This window comes from Strix aluco, chromosome 29 (genome assembly GCF_031877795.1).
Source record: "Strix aluco isolate bStrAlu1 chromosome 29, bStrAlu1.hap1, whole genome shotgun sequence".
NCBI classification, from domain to species: Eukaryota; Metazoa; Chordata; class Aves; order Strigiformes; family Strigidae; genus Strix; species Strix aluco.
In genome coordinates this window covers 3,217,847-3,237,662 of record NC_133959.1, presented here as the reverse complement: position 1 = coordinate 3,237,662, position 19,816 = coordinate 3,217,847, and the positions used below count along the sequence as shown (strand labels likewise).

The 19,816-nt window shown below is 59.1% G+C and overlaps 3 protein-coding genes across 5 annotated transcripts; 1 reads left to right on the top strand and 2 right to left on the bottom strand.

The window, feature by feature from the left end:
* The first annotated feature begins 576 nt into the window (after positions 1-576).
* Positions 577-8,975, top strand: TNFAIP8L1 (TNF alpha induced protein 8 like 1). Of its 2 annotated transcripts, none has more exons than XM_074809011.1 (2): positions 577-775; positions 6,803-8,975. In XM_074809011.1, exon 2 carries the CDS (start codon positions 6,805-6,807, stop codon positions 7,363-7,365), a length of 561 nt encoding a protein of 186 aa, XP_074665112.1. In that variant the 5' UTR covers positions 577-775; positions 6,803-6,804; the 3' UTR covers positions 7,366-8,975. The 2 variants fall into 2 exon arrangements, with proteins under 2 accessions (XP_074665112.1, XP_074665113.1); XM_074809012.1 differs by lacking the exon at positions 577-775 and adding an exon at positions 4,236-4,529.
* Positions 8,976-10,181: 1,206 nt separating this feature from the next.
* On the bottom strand, positions 10,182-14,297 carry MYDGF (myeloid derived growth factor). Its single transcript, XM_074809010.1, has 6 exons — positions 14,104-14,297; positions 13,217-13,267; positions 12,427-12,488; positions 12,017-12,098; positions 11,411-11,483; positions 10,182-11,058 (listed from the first exon to the last, which is right to left on the bottom strand). The coding sequence occupies exons 1-6, from the start codon at positions 14,257-14,259 to the stop codon at positions 10,979-10,981; spliced, it is 504 nt and encodes a 167-aa protein (XP_074665111.1). The 5' UTR covers positions 14,260-14,297; the 3' UTR covers positions 10,182-10,978.
* Positions 14,298-15,145: 848 nt separating this feature from the next.
* Positions 15,146-19,509, bottom strand: LOC141916476 (procathepsin L-like). 2 transcript variants are annotated; one of them, XM_074809007.1, is made up of 8 exons: positions 19,419-19,509; positions 17,268-17,393; positions 17,014-17,136; positions 16,610-16,759; positions 16,147-16,371; positions 15,895-16,063; positions 15,576-15,690; positions 15,146-15,369 (listed from the first exon to the last, which is right to left on the bottom strand). In XM_074809007.1, the coding sequence occupies exons 1-8, from the start codon at positions 19,419-19,421 to the stop codon at positions 15,270-15,272; spliced, it is 1,011 nt and encodes a 336-aa protein (XP_074665108.1). In that variant the 5' UTR covers positions 19,422-19,509; the 3' UTR covers positions 15,146-15,269. The 2 variants fall into 2 exon arrangements, with proteins under 2 accessions (XP_074665108.1, XP_074665109.1); XM_074809008.1 differs by having other exon boundaries at positions 15,895-16,000.
* Between the last annotated feature and the right edge of the window lie 307 nt (positions 19,510-19,816).

Sequence of the window (19,816 nt, the reverse complement as noted above, 5' to 3'; positions counted from 1 at the left end):
CCCCACGCAGCTGCCGCCTGCGCACCCCGCAGGGTGCGAGCGGGGCGGAGAGGACCCCCACGCCGTCCCCCCCTTCCCCACGGGTGTCATATCCCCGTGATGCACCCACGTGTGGGCGAGGGGGGACTCTGCGAGACCCCCCCCCGGTGCTTTCCACGCTCAGCCCGGTCTACCAGCGCCCTCCCAAGTTCTTGCTCAAAGGCGCTCCGGTCCCCGGCCGCCACCCCCCGCCGTGACCCACGGGCGCCCCCGTCACCCCCCCCCGCCCCGCCCCGGGTCGCCGTCACCCCCGCGGCCCCGCACAGACCCGAGGGAGGCCCCGCGCACGGCACCGCCGCGCCTGGCCCCCGCCGCGCTAACGGGACCGGCCCGCGCACGCCGGGACCCGCGGGGCCGCCCCGGTGCCGGTCCCACCCCCGGGGCGTGGGGGGGACACACACACCCCTATCGCGCTCTCCCATTGGCTGCTTCGTAGCAAGCCCCGTGCCGCCATTGGTTGGCACCGCCCGTGGGTCCCGCCCCCGCCGCCGCCGCGCCCGGCCCCGCTCCGGGACTTGGCAGCAGCCGCGGGCGGGAGGCCCGGACCCGCCGGGCACCGGGCACCGGGCACCGGCTGCGGGGGAACCGCCGCGCCCGGGCAGGGAGAGGCGCCGGGGGAAGCGAAACCCCCCGCCCGGCCCCGTTCCGCCCCGCCCCGTCCCGCCCCGTCCCGTCCCGCCGGCGGCACCGGAGCAGCCCCGGTCCCGGCGCCGCGCTCCCCCCGAGGCAGCAGCAGGTAAGGGCCGGCCGGGCTCTGCCGCCCGCCGGTGCAGCGCTGCCGGGATCGGGCCCCTCTCGGTTCCCCCCGGTTCCCCCGGGGTGGGCGGGAGCACTCGGTAACCGGTTCGTGTTTCCCACTCCGGGACCGGCAGCGGGGCGAAGCTTCTCGTCCCGGGAGGCGAGCGCACACCGCCCCCCCGGGGCATCGGCCGTGTCCCCCTCCCGGTGTCACCGGACACCGGCGGTCCTGCTCGGCCCACGGGGCAGCGCGGCCCCGGGGACCCTCGTAGGGGCGGGGGGGGACCGAGGGTTTGGGGAGCCCCGAGGGGCGGGAGGGGCCGGGTGGGCAGAGCCCGGGGCTGTTCCCGGGAGCCCCTGACCCTGCCTCAGTTTCCCCGGGTGGGTAAAACACGGGGAAAGGGCGATCCCCCCCCAAAACCGGTGGGAAATCCGAGGTCGGGGGACTTGAAACGCCGCCGGTTCCAACGGGTGATGGCTAACGGGAGCTTGGAGAAGGCACCGGGGCCCCCCCCGCCATGGGGACGTCTGCGGAGCCCACAGGCGAGGGCAGGGACGGGACCCCCATGGCAGCGCTTGGCTTCGAGCATCGCCCCGTCCTTCCCCGCCGCTGCCCGTCCCCTGGGCTCCGCAGGGTGAAATTCCTCCATTCCCGGGGAGACGAATCCCTTTGGCGAGGCCGGATCCTGCTCGGAGCAACAGAGTTGGGTGTAAAACTTCCCAACTCCCACCAACCGAAGCGTTACCGGCTCCGGAGCGGGGAAGGATTTGGGCCATAAATACTCTTTGCCGACCCCAAGCCCAGCACCGGATCCGAATTGTCCTGAGGAGCTTTTTTTCCCTCCCGGAGCTGCTTTGTCCTCGCCGATCCCGGGGCAGGAAGCATGTGATGCACCAAGGCCCCCGCCGCGGGACGGACGGACGGACGGACGGTGGTTTGGCCTCTGTTTTTGCCCCCCTCCTCTCCGTTTTCCACTTCCCCATGAGTCTCCTGAGCCTCCGTCTGCTCCGAGCGAAGGAGAAAGGAAGTTGGTGCCGGAGAGAGCGGTTTGATGGCAGCTCGAAAAAGAAAAGGAGGAAATGGAAGGCGAGACAGATGCTCCAAAATAACCCCCCCTTCCTCCTCCTCTCTGTAAAATAACCCCCCCTTCCTCCTCCTCCTCTCTGTGCTGCAGCTGCCTCCCCGCCAAAGCGCTGTAATCCCGGGGGGATTCCTTGATACGGCACCGGATCCGCTCCCCCATCCTGAATCAGCACCGAGCAGCACCTCAGGATTGCACCGGGGGTACCACACCCCCCCCCCCCACAACACCAGAGCAGCTGCTCTCTGTGCCCCCCCCATTGCCAGGATCCCATTCCCACGCGGTGCCGGCAAACGGGAAGTGCCGGCGGGATTCACCACCCACGCCTGGGGTTGGCATCGCCGGAGCCCCCTCGGATCGGCTGCCCGGCTCTTTGCACAGACACGTCGGAGTTGCCGGGGCAGATCCGCGTTCCCAGGCATCGGTGCAAGCTGGTGCAGAGGAGAAACCGAAAAAACTTTCTGCTCCTTCCCGCAGGTGCCTGCGCCGTGGCTGCGTTCGCCTGTGCAGCCCCAGTGGGGGCACCTACGGGAAGGAGATAACGGGATGGGGGAGTTCAGATCCCGGTGCCAGCGATCGTGGGGACAACGTGGGGACGTGGCCGAGCGCTTGGCAGCGCCGCTGGCATGTGTGCCAGGAGCGAGCAGGGCGAGATGCGCCGTGCGGAGCCGAGCCGAGGCGATGCCGGTGTTCCCCGCACATCCCCGGTCCTTCCCGGAGCCGTGCTGGCTGCGATTTTTGCCATCCTTGCCAAGAAATGAGTTTTTCCTCGGGCAAGGTGTTTACTCAGTGGCTTCCTCTTTGGCCTCACCCCGCTCCGCACACACGCGCCGGACCCGGCGGCTCTCGGTAGTGTTTGCACCCATGGCAACATGCAAGGGACGACTGTTGCAAAAGGCAGTGTGCGTCCTTCCTCCTCCTCCTCTGCCGCCCCAGCGCTGGTAAAATGGGGTCTGGAAGCTGGAGGGGTCATGGATGGTGGGGGACGGGCTGGTGACAGCGGTTGGGTTCTCCGGTTACATCCCTGTGCCACGCCGGCGCTCCGACCCGTCTCCTGTAATCCACCACGGCGGCAGGTTTTAATTAATTAATAGGGATTGGAGGCGTGGGGAGGTGGTGGAAAGCGTTGCCGGGGGACAGAGCGCAGAGCAATGGGATCCCATCCACCCCCCGGCGTTGGCCAAGGATTCGGGGGGACTGGGGATGCTGGGGTGCAGAGCAGGGGTGTTATTTTGGAGCAGCGGGAGGAAACGACACATGGGATGGAGGGAAAACCGTGGAGATCTCCACCATTAAATATTTATCCTGGATGGGGAGATGATACTTCTGTGTCGGAGGAAACTTGTAGCAAGACAGTTACAAGTTAATATGGCCCTGGCAAGGAGGAGGAGGAGGAGGAAGGGGAGGGAGAGGTGCCTCTGCTCTCAGCTGGAGCTTTGCGGAGTCCTCCCCTTGCACCACATGCTTGCTCCGTGCTGCTCCATAAATTATTTAAGTGCTTTTGCTTTCCCGCATGAAATATTCAACCCGCTGCCAATGGAGCTGGTTGGGGAGGGGGGACTCGGGGAGTGGGACAAGAGCACATGGAGCCGCTGGTGGGTACCCGGTGCCTGGGACGGTGGGGGAAAAGCAGGTAGAAATAACCCCGGGAGGGCATCGCTGCTGGATTTGGCCCCTTTGCTGTAAATGAGCTGGTGCTCCCACGGTGGCTCTGCCACGGCATGTGCCAGCGGTGCCGGCCCCAGGTGCTGGCAGGGTGACGGTGTCTCATGTTCCCCCCACCCCCAGACAGGAGCTTTAATTGATGCTTTTTAATGACAGGGCCAGATCCTGCTCTCGTGTGCGCCCACCGCGGTGTAAGAGATGTTTTACGGGGGGTCCCTGTGGGATGGGGGCTGAGGGTGCAGCTGGATGTTGGAGGAGGTGCTCGTGGGTGCTGGCCTGGCGGGGAGGACACCAAACCTGCCCGCGGAGGTGCTGGCAGGGCTGCCTGTCCTCTGCCAGCGCTGGATTTGGCCCTCAGCTCCCCTGCCCTGCGGCGGCACGGCCGGGATGCTGCTGTGCCCTGGCGCTGGCACGTGTCTGTCCCCAGAGCAAGGGACTTCGCGGTGTCACCACATCCCCATCCAGATGTCCCAGCCTACGGCCAAGCCCTCACACCACCCCTCAGGACTGCAAACCCCACCCAGAAACCTGCAAACTGGGTGGAAAACCCCCCCAAAAAGGGCTGTGACTGTCCCCAAAGCCACCGTTGGGACCACAGCCCCGCCGCGCTCTTCCGGAGCAGGGAGGGACTCGGTGAAAGCAACGCCTGGCTGCTCCTTTTCAGTAGAAGAAGCTGTTTTTTGAGGGCGTTTTCATTAAAAAGAAGAAGGGGGAGAAAAAAAACAAGCCCTGAGCAGGCTGGAAACTTAAGCGACAGGAAGGAAATGGGGTGGTTTATTTCAGTCTCGAGTTTGCTCGTTGGGGCAAGGCTTGCCTCTTCCGCGCGCCGATAGCAGCCCCTCCGTGAACAATGGGGTCACGGGGCCCTTCCCGGCAGGAAAACGGCTCATTCCGGTGAAATCTCCCGGTTGGTGCTGAGTCAGCAGGTCCTGGTGGGACAGCGCGTGGTGTGGAGGGTGCTGGGTTGACCGGCCTGGTGCTCAGCAGGAGCGAACGTGCCGGGAGGTGAGCTTGGGTTTCCTTGGGGTTTGCAGCGAGCGACCTGCAAAACAGCCCACGGGCGCTGGAGAAGGAGCAGGTCGTGATTTTGGGGTCTAGGAACGACCCCCCCGCCACTGCTTCGTGCCTCAGTTTCCCCCCACGAGCGATGCTCATCTCCCTGGTCCCCAGCAGGAGAGGGCTGCGGGGCAGCCAGGGGTTATTCCGTGCTGGCAGAGGAGGGTTGATCCGTTATTACAGTCGCTAATTGGGGGCTGTGGGCACGCGGGGCAGCTTGCAAGAGCCAGTGCTTCCTATTTTTTATGGGCTCCGTAGGTGGAGTTTGCACTTGCTTTATGGCTCCGGTCACCCAGCTCAGGTGTGGGAATTCCTGTTTTTCTGGGCACTGCTCCCAGTGGGAGCCCAGGGTACCCCACAACCGCTGGGGGATGCAAAGGAGGGGACTTCCAGTGTCCCAGCGCCGCGGGAAAGCCCCGCTCCTACCGGAGGAGGCTGCCCGCCGTGGGCAGAGTGAGTCCCCCTTACAGCCAAGAGAGAAGATGGAGCCACGCTGCCTCTGCCCATCCTGCCCGTCCCCCTGGACTCAGCTCCGGCAGCATCTCGTGCACGGGGCCATCGGCATTAAATGAGTCCGACCCGCCTGGGAGCTGCCGACAGCTCTGCGAGAGAAGCCTTTGCTTTGTCATTTCTGTCTTATTAAGCGCAAGAGCCTCAGCTTGAAGCTCACGCTGACAAAAATCAATGTTTTCACATCGAAGGAAATACTTACAAACCTTTGTGTTTTTCCTAAGGGCTGTAAATAACGCTGCATGCGGCAGCGCGCGTGGCACCGGTGACGGCAGCTCCGTTACTGCTTAATTCACGCCCTCGCAGAGCCTCGGCCGCCCTTGGGCTCGGGGAGCCGGCGGCTGGATGATGCTGGGGAAGCCGGGGCTCGGCTTGCACCATCGCCCTTGCACTGTTGCTCTTGCACGACTGGCTGCAGTGAGACAGAGCCTTGGCCACAGCGGGGTATCCGAGCCCCGCGGGAGGCCGGGGATTGTCCCACGAGCCCAGCGTGTGCTCCGTGGTGGTAGCAGCAGGATCGAGGATCCCTGGAGGGGATGCGGGGCTGGGTGGCGGCTCAGCTGGGGGGGGTCCCACAGAGCTGCCCACAATGGGGACGGACTCAATTCTTGTGCTAGAATAACCCTAACTTTCCTCTCTGTATCCACGGCCAATTTATCCCCCTCCATTCTCACACCAGCAGCATCCTTTAGCTTAAATAGCTCTTCTCCCCTCCCTGGTGATGTATTTATAGCGTGATCCCATCCCTTCCCCGCTCTCGCTTTGCCAGGCTGACCGTGCCATGTGCAGGCTCTTGCATAAGCAACCCCCATCTCTGCCCATCCATCCCGGCGCGGGAGCCGGTTGTTATCATGCTGTTCTCACCTCCCCGTGATTTGTAGCTCTGCTATTTCCCGGGGCAAGATACATCTCCAGGGTCAGTGGCGTTTTATTCATTCATGGCAGTTTTTGAAGCCATAATCTGCCCGAGATGATTGATTTGGTCCTGCCGGGTGGGGGGAGTTGGGCTGTAGGTGAGCAAGGGGTGAGGTTTTTGGCTTGCCGAATAATTCACCTCCGTGCCATGCTTGTGCTGGCTCCGGAGGAAGCTGAGATGGCGGCAGAATGAGTCTGAGCTCCGACAGCGTGAGCGTACCGGGGCAGGCAGCGCCGGGGAAAAGGGCTCTGATGTGTGTTGGTGGGTGCTGCAAACCGGCCGTGCTGCTCCGGCCTCGGCGAGCACCGGGCTGTACGCCAGCACGTGGCTGTGCCGGCTGTGGTGGGTGACTCAGCCATCACCTGGGCTGTCCCCAGATCACCCTGCAGGAAATGAGTCACATTTTAAGGAAGAAAAAATGTTAAAATGATGGGGCAAGACTCCTTCCTGTACCAGGAGGAGGGCGGCACCGGTCGCAGCAGGGAGACGAGGATGGAGGGTCGTGGGCAATGCTCAGGTAGGGAGACCTCACCGGCCCCCGACACTGCCTGTCGTGCTGTAGCGTCTCCCCAAAGTTCAGGGGAAGGAAGGTGGGAGCACCCTGTAACTCATCCCACCAACAAAACCCACGGTGTGAGCTCAGCTTTCGCCTGCCTGGGCACCCAGGAGCTCCTCTTGGTTTTGCCGTTGGCTGGAGATGCTCTTTCTCCTCCCAAAAGGCTGCATGGGGAGGAGAGGGGATGGGGACTGATCCAGGGCATGGGCTGAACTCTGTGTGTGCCTCTTTCTCCTGCAGAGATGGACACCTTCAGCACCAAGAACCTGGCCCTACAGGCCCAGAAGAAGCTCTTGAGCAAGATGGCTACCAAGACCATAGCCAACGTCTTCATTGATGACACCAGCAGCGAGATCTTGGATGAGCTCTACCGGGCCACCAAGGAGTACACCCACAACCGCAAAGAGGCCCAGAAGATCATCAAAAACCTCATCAAGATCGTCATGAAGCTGGGCGTGCTCTACCGCAACGGGCAGTTCAGCCCCGAGGAGCTGCTGGTGATGGAGCGTTTCCGCAAGAAGGTGCATACCTTGGCCATGATGGCTGTCAGCTTCCACCAGATAGACTTCACCTTTGACCGCAGGGTCATGTCAGGTGTGCTGACAGAGTGTCGGGACCTGCTGCACCAGGCTGTCAACGGCCACCTGACGGCCAAATCCCACTCCCGCATCAATCACGTCTTCAATCACTTTGCGGACTATGAGTTCCTCTCGGCTCTCTACGGGCCGTCCGAGCCCTACCGCACCCACCTGAAGAGGATCTGCGAAGGGGTTAACAAGATGCTGGAGGAGGACAACATATAAAGTTGGCCAAGATGGGCCATCGGCAGCAACTGCTGGACTCTGCCTCCTGTGAGACCGAGGACAGACATACGCCTGTTTTGACCGTCACCAGGCTTGACGTCCTCCTCTCCTCTGTAGTGCTAACTCACTTTCTCCTCGTTTCTAGAAAAGACTGAACCTCTTGACTTTGTCTAACCTTCGCCCAGGGTCTGCAAACCCTCCCTGTGCTGGGCTTGAGTCCTTTCCAGTTGATCCTGGGCTTCTGGGCTCCTGCTGTACAGTTTTGTTTGCCTTTGCCCACCAAGTGCTCTTAGCTCAGAGTCCAAGGAACTGGACTCCTCACCTTGAACTCTATCCTAACCCTCCTGGGGGAAAACCAAACCAAAGACTCATGGTGCGTAACACCTCTAAGGTGTCTCTGAGCGGGTGGGCAGTTGCTTGGATGAGCGGTGGTGAGACCCTATGACCAGGGGGCTGTGGAGCCCTGTGGTTGTCTTTCAGCAGCTCCATGACACGGTGGGAGCAAATCATTGACCAGGCTCGTGCTGCCCAGGGTAGGAAGATGCTTCTGCACCTTGCAGGCTAGCACGGGCTTCGGCCTCCTAAAAGACAAGTCCTTGAGACCAGAAGGATCCCACCTCACCTGGGCGAGCGGCTGTCCCTTGGAGCAGGGAGGGAGTGGGAGGGACCTGCTCCTTCCCTGCATCCCAGGTACACCCCTTCATCCAAGACCCAACTCCCTCCGCCAGCCTCCCACCATGGTACCACTGTGCTGGCTCTGACGCCTTCCTCAGTGGTTGTCCAAAGCTCTCCCTAGGATTTCATGTGTTTTACACGTCCTCAAATGAGTTATGGTTGTTATTTTTTAGCAAACTCTGTAGCCCTGATGAGTTATTTAAATAAACTCACCTGTTTGGCCTGGGTGCTCCATGCGGTTGTTACAAAGGCGGTTGACAGTGATAAAACGAGCACCGGGGGCAGTTGGTTTGTCTTTTAAACAGCGATTGCTCTCTGTCACCTCGGGTTTTTACTCTCCGTCCCCCAGCATCGCTGCCAGCCAGGCTGCCCTGCTCCATGGTAGAGCAGCTCCCAGCTTAGCACAGCCGGTGCTGAACTGGTGGGAGGAAACGCGGTGCAAAACCCAGCACAAACCGATAGCAAAGGTCTGGGGTCCTGGGGGGAGCAAATCATGCTCCCACGCAGACACTCACACGTGCTCCTCCGCCTTCCCACGTCCCCTCGCTGCATGGTGGGAGCTGAGAAAGCACAACCTGGGTAGCAGAAAGCAACGGGCAACTTTGCAGGATTCAACATAGGCGTGTTGTAAAAGCGTTGTGCTCTCAGAGCATGGATGCGCCCGCCGTGGCCCGCTTCCAACATGCTGAGCTCGGCTTTGAACACTGAAAATTGCCCTTTTCGCATACAAGACGCTGCACAATCTCAACCGGCCTTATCTCCGTGACCTTCTTGTGCCTCCTGTTCCATGGGATGTCTCCAGGCACGGGAGGCTGCCAACGCTCGTGGGCAGAGAGCGGCTCCACAGCTCCCGTTTGCTGCTCCCTTTCCACTGCTGGCTCGAGGCACTGATAACTTTCAGCCTTAAAGATGAAATAAAAGAAATAAAGCCCCTATCTCTGTCATTTCACAGGCCTGGCTCCAGCTATCGCAGCCAATTTAATTGCGTGACACAGCTTGGGGTGGGGGGTAAAGCCCATTTACAGGTGTGCGTGGAGGAGAACGCGGCCAAGATCCACCGAGGCGTCGGCCCCGCGGGAAGGGCAGGGTGAAGTCGGTCCTTGGCGCGTGGCCTTTGAGAACAGACGTTTCCGTCCCCCCTCCCCTCCGGGCTCGTGGCAGCTGTCAGGTATGTGCTGAAGAGGAGCCGGAGCTGGAAACAACTCGGTGGAGTTATCGGCAGCTGCGGCGAGCAGGCAAAGCGGAACGGGGCTGATGGATGCAGTGGCGGCGGCGGCTGCGCTGACAGCCAGCAACGCTTGGCTGGGCTGTTCTCGAGGTGCGTGTCGGCACCAGCTGCAAGATGCTCCTTAATTGCACGAAACATCTCTGCTCAGATGAGCCCCGACTCACGGCTGTTGCCTTTGTCCCCAGGGTTTCGTACACCCCAGGACCACACAACCCACCGAACGCCCGGCCCCAGCTTTCCTTCGCACGCAGGCGGCTAATGCGGAACTTCTCCCCCACACCGCACGGCAAACACCCACCTCGCTCCCAAACTTTTGTTTTTTTGTCCCGGGGAAGCTCTGGAGAGCACACTCTCTGCCAGAAAAGCCATCTTATAGCGTGGGTTTCCCATCCCAACCCGGCTGTACGTGTCTGGGCAATGTCCCTTCAACTCCCTTTGCTCTGGTTAAACAGGGAGAAAGGTCAGAGACCTGCAACACCAGTGCCCTAAGCGCAGCTCGGAGCTCAGGTAGGCCCACTCCTGGGCCCTGCAGGTCAGCTGCAGATACAGAATGAGCTGCACAGCAGAGAGAGAAGCGTTCAGGAACAGCCTGGAGAACAGAGCTTGTAAAATCCCCAGCGCAAAGCACCCCCAGACTGCCAAAACCCAGGGAACTCCCCCCAGAATGGGCAAAGCAGCTACCAACGACATAATCACAGGGCACCAAAAGCACTTGTCACAACAGTGCTGGGTGAAGCAAATTTGCAGCTGGAGCCTTGCTCTCGCGTGCTGGGACTCCTCTCGGGTGGGCAGAAGCCCCCATAAACCCTCCAAACTCCTGCGTGACATCTCAGCCCCTCCTGGCCAAGGAAATGCCAAAGGCAGCCAGTCGGAGAGGGCAGGAGTCACAGAGCAGAGCAAACTCAGGCCAGAGCACGATGCTTTATTTCTTTATTTATGTTGTATTTACACAGGAAAGGAACTCCACATTCCCTCACTGTTATTACTCTAGATAAGAAAAAAATCACTTCTGTACGTAGAAAATAGTCCTGCAGTTGTACTGAGACATGAAAGTGGTGCTTGGATAGATTCCTGGGTTGTGTCAGAATAAGCAGCTCTGCCTTCCTCATGTCATGTTATCCCAGCCCGCGCTCTGCACTAGGACAGGTCCACAACACCCTCCCCAGCAAAGCTGGTCTTCGGTAGCCGCACTCGGCAAGGAGTCAGATAGCTTTGGGCCAACTCTATCCCTTCCTTCCCCCTCCCACCCAATTTAATTATTTCCTCCTGTCATGCTTGCAGAGAAAGAAACCCTGTCTCCCCTCCAGAGACTACAGAGTTAACAACTTTCCGTTAGCAAACCGTGTTTAAATCCAGCCATTTATCTTTCTGCGTTGCTCTTCCTAGCGAGGGAGATAAGGAGCCCCCGTTCAGGGAAGCTTTACCATATTCAGCAGATCAACCAAGCAGAAAGCGGGCGACAGAATGGCTGGCTGCAGATCAGGAGTCTCAGAGGAGGTTTCCAGCTGCAAAGCACATTGTTACTCTGACACAAGACAGAATGCATCTGTCTTAACACCTCCAAGCCTCACTTGTGTTGGACCCGAGCACATTTCAATATGGAAAACATAAAAGGTTTGGCCAACCAAAAAAACCCGCAGTTAACAAGCAATCCTCTGTAACTGCCATGCTCTTCTGGCCAAAACACCCGGCCCAACGCTGGCCTCGGGGTCACAGCTCGTCACGGGGTGTTTTTGCTACAATCATGAGTTTGGACAGTTCAAAACGGAACTTGCCTTCCCTGTGAGACACTAGAAAGAGAGAAAACAAGCCCAGGATAAACAGATGGTAAGGCATGAACAAAACAGCCCTGCTGGTTCCCTTCCAGGACGAAAAAGCCAGCAAGTGGGGCATTGCACTTCCTTCTTATGCACGCGACAAGCATGTTGTGATAAACCCGTTCTTCCCCCACGTTAATTTAACATTTACACTGGAACAGGACCCGCAAAATCCTGCTGCCAGCTGTGGATCAAGAGCACTGTACCCCTGACTCCACAACCTGCGCTGTCCTATCTGCATTAAGCTTAAATACTCATCTCCTGGTAGACAGCCAGCTGTCTCCCACACCAGCCCCTTTCTCACATAGTTCTCTCGGTCACAAACCTGTTGTTTCGGTGATTTCAAATTCTTCCTGTTTTAAGGGGATGTCGCTTTGTCCACCCACTGCAGCTTGAGACTGAAATGGGAAGGAAGAAGGTTTAAGCAGTTGAGGCAATCCAAGAAGCTACTGTATTTAAAGCAAACAAACAACAGCATGTTCTGAAAAAAGAGCAAATTTACGCTTTAATAATGCGGCGTGAAAGAATTAAGTCCACAAAGGAAATCTGAAGGAAAATCTCTGGCTATTTTCCCATTTCCTATTAAACCACAAACTTGTGCCCTTCAGGTGACTGAAAGCCTCACTGCTGGGAAATGGAAGAATGAACCAGACAAAAGCACCAGCAGAGGTTTGATTTACTTTGCCACATGCAATATGTTGAGGGAAACCAAGACTCCCCTTGTGCACCCTTTTGGCATTGAGGGAGCAGAAATAAAATGGTGCAGGAGCGCCTACCTGCAGCCACTCTCCTGACTGCCACCACCCTCTAATTAGGGACGTGATGGAGTACGCTTTATTGCACGGATGTCTAATAAATGTTTTCCATGTCCAATTCATGTTTTATAGCAGCCTCCCACACGCCTGCTTCCAAGCGATCAGCTGGGACTTACATAAGCCATGGCATACTCTATCTTGGCTCCTTTCACTTCAGCTTTAAACTGGGTAAAGAAGAGATAAGACTTCCCTTGGGGCCTGAAACAAGAAAGCAGAGTCTTTGGCATCGGCAGAGAGGGTGGAGGTGCAGATGAGCTCAGGATTCATGGCCCCCTCCCTCCACAGCCACCTCTGGTTCTCTTGTAGCTCCTTCTAGTGAGGAGGGCAGAGAGGGGGGAAGAACACGGCATTTATAAACCACCGCCTGGCTAAAGAGCCCAGAGTCACAGCATCTCTCAGGAGAGGAAAGCCCTCCGGTGCTGCCCTGCAGAGAGGCAAAGCCAGCCGGGAGGCAGGGTCCCTGGCCCAGATCCCACCTGCCTTGTTGTTGCTTTTGTCTCAGAGAGTTTGGGGGTAAAGAACACACCTCCAGACAGAGCAGGAGAAGAGCAGGTTGTCTTCGCTGACTCCAATGTTCATCTGCCATTGCTGCAGAGGGGAAAGGTCCGAAGAGTTAATGTGGGTAAGAGCCTCGCTCTTCTCACTCACCCCCGAGGCCAGTCACCTCCCCTCCCAGCTGCAGGCATGACAAGTTTCTACCATTCTAAAATAACACAACATAACTAGACAACAGTTGCTGATGGCCCTTTTACTTTGTGTTGCACAAAGGTCAAGGCCTGGTTGCCCTCTCCTCTCCGCAGTTCCATTAGTACAGTAACAGAAAAGAGTTAAAGTCTCATTTCCCTTCACGCTAAAAGAAAAGGACCTGATTCTAACAGGACTCGCGGATAACAAAGTACAAACTGTGTATCTGCACAGCACTTACTGCAGCAGCACCACAAGCTGCAAAAAACCTTCAAGTCTCCTAGAGAACACAGGAGTTACTCCTATGCGGTCCTTCCTACCAGCTGGGGTATGAAAATGTCACTCCCTGTTCTCCAGAGACATCCAGCCCAGAGATCTGTTAAGCCTTACAAATGTCACGGCCTCACAAACCACAGCATCGTTGCAACACACAAAGGACACTTCGTTCAGGGAGCAAATCCAACAAATTACTTTTGCAAACACACAGCGTTAGAAACAGTGCAACCACCCTTCCTCACAGCTCCCGGTCCCTGGAATCAGCTCATCACAAACGAAATCGTTCTGAACAGCTTCTCACTCTGTGCAGCCATAGAGACCGAGCGTAAGGGAAACGCTCGGTTTGCCCAGCTCACCTCGTTCGTTCCTCCCTGAGCTGAGTATGTGAAGGTGCAGGTGTAATCCCCCTGGAAGAAGAGAAGAAGACGATGAGCAGCCTCGCTCCAGTAAGACCTTCTCTTTATTCACCACCAGCCACTTCTCGGCAACGACGGGAGATCTGGGGACACCTGAGAGAATTCCCGAGGCTGCAGCAGAGTGGAGCCCCCGGCGGTCTCACCCCGGGGGTGACTGAGGAGGAACATGCACCATGTTCGTGCCTGGAACTCGGCGGAGCGCAGACAGAGCCAGGGACCTCATCCCCCATGGGGTGTCAGCAGGACCCCGTGGTGCTGGGGTGAGGACTCCAGTTCTGGGGGGCCCAGGGACCCCTTCTCCATTGGGCCCCTTCCGCTTGGCGAGCCTCCTTCCCATGGGGATCCTTTCTTCGAGACCCTCATCCCCCTGGCGACCCCTCCCCTCGGGGTACCTCCTCCCTTTGGAAACCCCCCTTGGGGACCATTCTCCATGGCAAGCCTTCCTCCCTGGGGACCTCCTCCTCTCCACGGAGACTGTCCCACCCCGGAGACCCATTTTCCTTGGGGACTCCCTTCTGCTGGGGACCCCCCCCTCCCTTGGGGACCCTCTTCTGCTTGGGGGCTCCCTCTCTCCTTCGGGACCCCCCTGCCTTCGAAGACCCCCCTTGGGGACCCCCCCCCTACCCCCGTCAAAGGCCGAGTCCCCCCGCCCCTAGCAACCAGCCCCCTAGCAACCGGCCCGGACCCCCCCCACCCCGCCATCAGTTCGTCCCGCCTTCCCTCGCTGGCAGCCAGTCCCCGTGGCGGGAGGCGGGAGCGACGTGCCCCACAGCCAATCAGGGAGAGGCGCGTACCCTCTCCTCACTCCCTCCCTCCCCGCCTCTCACCAGGCTCCGGGAGAAGGAGTGAACCTCCCCGCCGGGCCGCACGTCGAAGTCGGCCGTGCTCGGCTCCTCCGCGGCCCGCGCCGCCAGGCACAGCAGAGCGGCGGGCACCAGCGCGGCCCACAGCCGCCGGCCGCTCCTCCCGCTGGGCGCCGCCATCTTGGAAAGGAAGCCCGGGCTACGGCGGGCGGGAGGGGTCAACACGGGCTGCGGCCGCTCAGCGGGCGCCCCGGCGGCCATCTTGGGTGTGGGCAGGGAGCCCGGGCGGGTTAACCCCTTGGGGGCCGCGGTGGGGACAAGAGACCGCTGGGACGAGCAGCCACGGGGATATGGGACAAGGGGACAAGGCGACAGCAGTCTGTCCCCAGCCAGTGCCCCTCTGCGGCAACGCTCTGCTGTGTGGTTGCTCCCACGGGGGATTTGGGGCAGCGGGGGGACATTCTGGGGAGCCCACACTGCCACAGGCCGTGTCCCATGTCCCAGAATCACAGAATCATTTAGGTTGGAAATGACCTTGAAGATCATCTAGTGCAGCCCTTAACCTCACCCTGACCGTTAAATGCCGCCCCTGCAGCCCCTCTCACCCCAGCCTGGCCCCTGCTCGCCCTCCAGGGTGCTGGGCTGTGTGTGCAGGGCATTAATCCCCCAAATTATTCAGGACGAGAGAGAAAATAAAGAGCAGAATGGGGGGACAGGTTCATTTTCTGCCTGTCACGCGAGTTTAATGGGGTAAAGACTTATTTTTAAAAGAGCTGGGTGTGCAGGGGCAGCGGTGTTGGCTCGGCTCCTGCAGCGTCGGGCAGAGCTGCAGCCACAGCCAGAAAATCCCTCCCGGCTGATGGCCTTTGGGATTCGGCTGGAAGGAAAAGGGGCCGCAGGAGGGGAAGGAGATGGCCAGGCTGGGAGGAAAGGCACGGAGAAAGCGCCGCTCGCCAAGCATCGTGCGCAGGGAGCTTTGCCTTTCCCACCAGGAAAAGGACGGGCTGCAGCAGCCTCGCCTCAGCCACCAAACCCTGCCTGGCCACTGTTTGCAGGCGCAAAGTGATTAGCTGTACCACTTTTAATTGCTTCTCACCACACACAAACAAAAGCCCCTTTCCAGAAGGAAACAGCCACAGACTCACAGCCAGGGCAGGGAGAGCTGCCCGGGGAGGGAGGGATGTCCTGGCTCACAGCGAGGGGAAGCTGGCCTGGTTGGCCACCCCGCACTGGTTGTCGGCACCCTTCAGCAGGCGGATGTAGCCCTGCTCGCCCCACACCTCCGACCAGCTGCAGGAAGAGATGGAGAATGAGCGCATCCGTGTTCCCACCGGCCCCGCTCAGGGAGGACGAGCGAGACAGGCACGGGAGCCAGAGCACCCTGCGGGACAGGGATGCTCCTGCCATGCAGCTCCAACCCCGGCAGGAAGGGGGGGACAGGCTGTGTGTGGGGGTGAAAGGGGCAGCAGGTTTGGGGGGACGCCCTCGGCTCCTACCTGTTCTTTAAGATCCAGTAGCTCACATTGTGCCCGAGCTCCTGGCTTGTGCCGTAGCCCACAGCCAGCATCCCGTGGTTCACCTGCTGGCTGCAAAACATGCTGCTGAAGATGCCTGGGAAGAGCAGAGCTGGGGTGAGTCGGGGTCCGGCCCTGATTTCTTTTTCTCCAGGTGAAAGCAGGGTGGTGGATCCTATCCCTCTGAGCTGGGTGCCCCAGGAAAACTCCCGAGCTCAACAAGGGCTCAGCAGCCCACGCCCTGTAGCGAGGCAGCCCTGCCTCAGTTTCCCCATCCATGCCACAAAGACTGAGACGGTACCTGACTTGTAGAAGTGGAAGTGGAAGCTGCTGGCATCCACCGCCACAGACACGGGGCCCACGGCTGCCACTGCCTGCTCCAGTGCTGCCTCGCTGCCCCGCGCTACCTGCCAAATGGTGGAGCAGTTGGCCGCCCTGTCCTGGGGGTTGTATCGGCAGCTGGAGGTGTCCTGAGGGGAGGGAGAGTGATGCTGGGGCTGGGACCCACTAGCACCGCTCTGCTGTGTCCCCAGGGCCACCTCCCCTCCCTTACCGTGGCCGTGTAGGGGTAGATGTGCTCCGAGTTCAAGCCGCCGTTGTCGTGCACGTACTGGAAGGCGCGAGTCATGTATCCACCGTGGCAGCCGTTGTTGCCCAGCTTTCGGGAGCAGTCGATGAGGTTCTGCTCGCTCAGCACCGCCAGCTTCCCCGTCCGGTTGAAGACGAGCCCCTCCAAGGCCCCTGTGGCACTGAACGCCCAGCACGACCCACAGTGCCCCTGGGTGAGATGGGGACAGCAGAGGGGTCACGGAATCACCCCCAAACCTGCTGGAGAAGGACACTGTGACCCCTGATGCTGCTCTCCAGCTTCTCAGCTACAAAACTGCAGTGGCCAAAGCTATGGGAGCTGCTTCTCTGGGTTCTGCAGAGGGGTTTTGGTGCTTGGGAGAAGGATGGTGCTTGTTTCTGCTGCCCAGACTCCTGGCTCATCACACAGACCCCCACCCCGTGCCCACCTGGTTCTTTACGGGTGTCACGTAGCCCTTCGCCCGCCAGTCCACCTCTGCCGGGGTCTTCAGGGCTGCCGACGCTTGGAAGAGCCGCGCCGGCTCCTCCTGCCACGCTGGGCTGAAGCCATTCAGGAGCTGGTTAAACTCCTCGTCCGTCTGCAGGTCACCAAGGGAGAACTCGTGTGATGCCCAGCCAGCAGCACCACAACTCCCCACCGGCTGGCTGACCCCCGGCAAGCAGCCCAGCCCCAGGGGCACCTCAGTGAAGCAGGCTGGGGGCAGCCAGTCCCCAGATCAAGCCCTGGGTGCATCAAGAGGTCCCTGGTGCCCAGCTCAGGCCCTGGGTACACCCAGGCGGGTGCAGCCCCCAGGTGCAGGGAGGGGAAGGTGCCGGGCGCAGCAGCAGGTACCAGGTCCCCGTAGTGGTTCATGGCCAGGCGGAAGCCGTGCTGGCCCTGCGCCTCTTCCCAGTTGTGCTGCTGGATGCGCCACAGGTTCTTCTCCCAGACCTCTCTGCGGGCGGCCTCGGCCTCCTGCCATGAGGCAGAGCGGCAGCAGGATCAGAAACGTCCCCCAGGAACACAGGGACATGGGACGGGGTGGGTGCACGTGGGTGGCTCTAGACGAAACCCCCCAGAGCTGGTCCCGGGGGAGCAGGACCTACCCCTGGGTACTCCTTGGCGTGGAGGCTCTTCCACCCTTCCCAGGCCTCCTCCAGGGCAGGGTCCAGTGCCACGGTGCAGCCCAGCAGGGCCAGCAGCAGCCCCAGCAGCATGGCCATGGCACCCAGCTGGGGGGAACGGCGAGAGCGGGGTCAGGGGGGGCCCTGGGCTGAGCCCTGTGACTACCAGCCAGGGCCATGGGCTCAGAGCAGGATGAGTCCTTCCAAGCCTGGATTAGATGTGACGGGGGAGGCAGAGAAATGCAAACAGAGCGGCCAAGCCAGAGGGAAGAGAGAGATGTTGGTTCCTCCAGCTGGAGCAGCTTTTGCGTGGCCACGCTGCTGTTTTGACAGGAGGTTTAGAAGGTCTTAGCCGTCCTTTGGGTGGCATTTAACTGTCCTTTTTAGGAGAGGAACGAGCAACTTCACGAGAGAGCACAGGCTGGGTGGCAGAAGGAAGCAAACGCAGACAAAAGGGCAGCGAGAGCAGCAGGGACGATGCTGCCTCTCCCCACTCGTTTTATTTGCAAAATTCCACCGGTTTTCTCTGCCACCAGACGGTCCCTCTCTTCCCCTTCCCACAGCAGCATCCCCCTCTGCAGCAGCTCTCCCTGCACCACCGACAAGGGGCACAGCCCCTGCTTGGGGACTCAGCGCCCAGCAGGATCAAGCCCCAATCAAAAGGATGAGCGGGGAAGGCAGGGTTGTATCCAGACCCCTCCAGAGCAAGGTTTGCCTGTTCACTGGGGACAACTCAGCCTCCCAGCTCCAACCCAGAGCAGCTTTGGGACTCGAGGCGAAGCAGAAGAGCCCAGTGGAACAAGAGCTGCAGCTGCCGGGCCAGGACGAAGCTGTTTTCACTTGAAAGCCAGCGGAAACCTGCACCAGCAGAAATCTGCAGCAGCCTCCAAGCAAGAGGCTTGAGCTGGAACCAGAGATAAGAGGTTTTTCTACAGAGGTGGGGAGGCAGAGGAGCCGCCGCTCCACGCTGGTGACTGAAGCCTTGCATCTGTCCCAGCACAAAGGCGGGATGCCTGTGCGTACGTGCTTCACCAAAATCCCTGTGTGAGGATTTTCCAGTATCAATTTACACCCTTTCTTTTTCCTAACGTACACACGCAGCCCTCCCCCTCCCCCAGCCCAGCTCCTGCCACCGCCAGCCCCCCTCCACCCCGGCGATTTGTCTTCCTCCCATCGCCGCCGCACGCCCTGTGCCTCCTTCACTGGAGCCTGGTATTTCTGAGCAACTTCAGTTATTCTGGGGGTGCTGCTCTGCAAAGCCACGCAGCGCACGGCAGGGCCATGGCAGAGAACAGAGATCAAATGCCCAAGACACCCCTAATCACCAAACACAGAGTTTCCACTGACGTGGCTTTCCAAGAGCAAGAGCTGTCGTCGCACCTTTATGCCACATGCTTTGGGAATGGAGATGCCGAAAAGTTTTCTGTCTGAGCATCTTAGAGCAAGCTTTTCTGAGCTAATTTTGTAGCTCAGTGTTTTTGTTGTAAAAATAAGTCTTCAAGAACATCTGTTCTCCCTCCACATCCTCCACCTAAAAATAAAGCCCCACACGTTGGGTTTTCGTGGGAGAAATGCCTCCCAAGCCACTCTCATGCTTAGTCCCAATTCTTGAGGAAGAGGCATTTTTGCCTGGTTTCCCCAGCACCCGCCGCTTCCTCTGGCCGTTACCGCTCACTCAGGAAATTAACTCAACTTCAGGCTACAGCTGCAAATCCTCTCTCCGAAAGAGACACCACGAACCCAGCTGCACCACGCTTCACACTCCCATTACCTTTCCCACAGGACAGCTGGGTGGAGGCCTCCCACATAATTTGTATTTCAATCCCCAACAGAGCCTGTTACATATTGAAAAGCTCAGGATTGCGGTAGGTGATTTCCTGGTTAATGCCTCTCAGGATTCTCAATGCCCAAAAGAAGAAATCCAACCCCTTTTTATGGCATCAAATAATCCTACAGCTTCAGAAGCAAGCTTGGGGGATCAAAGGAGCTGACAGATTTGTAAACTCTTCTAGACAAGAGCGTTTTAAGAGTGCATTGCAGACATTTTAAGAAACACTTGCTCTTTCAGGACAGGAAAAAGCAGTTTAAATTAAGACTGAAAAGAAACAAACTCTGCAAAATAAAGCTTCTTACCATCCACCAGCACCAACCCGGCTCTAAAGATGTCAGGGAGAAAGGGGAGCAGCTTTTCTGCTGGCAGGCTTCTCTTGAGTAAACCTCAGAGACGTGCAACTTCCTCCATTACGTCCCCTTCCGCCCCTCCGACCTCAGAAGCTGCACCAGGGGTTACTCAGCGGGGTGCATAGTAGAAGCTAAAACACAACTGCAATAGTCAGGACGATTATTTGGGTGTGGGGACAAGAGGGGGCAACAAATAGGCTCGCATCTATGTTCAGAAAGTAAAATGCTTCAGCTGCAAGACGCTTTGCATTTAAAACAGAAGCCTCCAGCTTGCATCCTCAGGGCGTTTAATAGCCGTTTAATTAATGCCTGACTCTGGTATAGAGAGGAAAACAGCAAGGCCAGGTTTT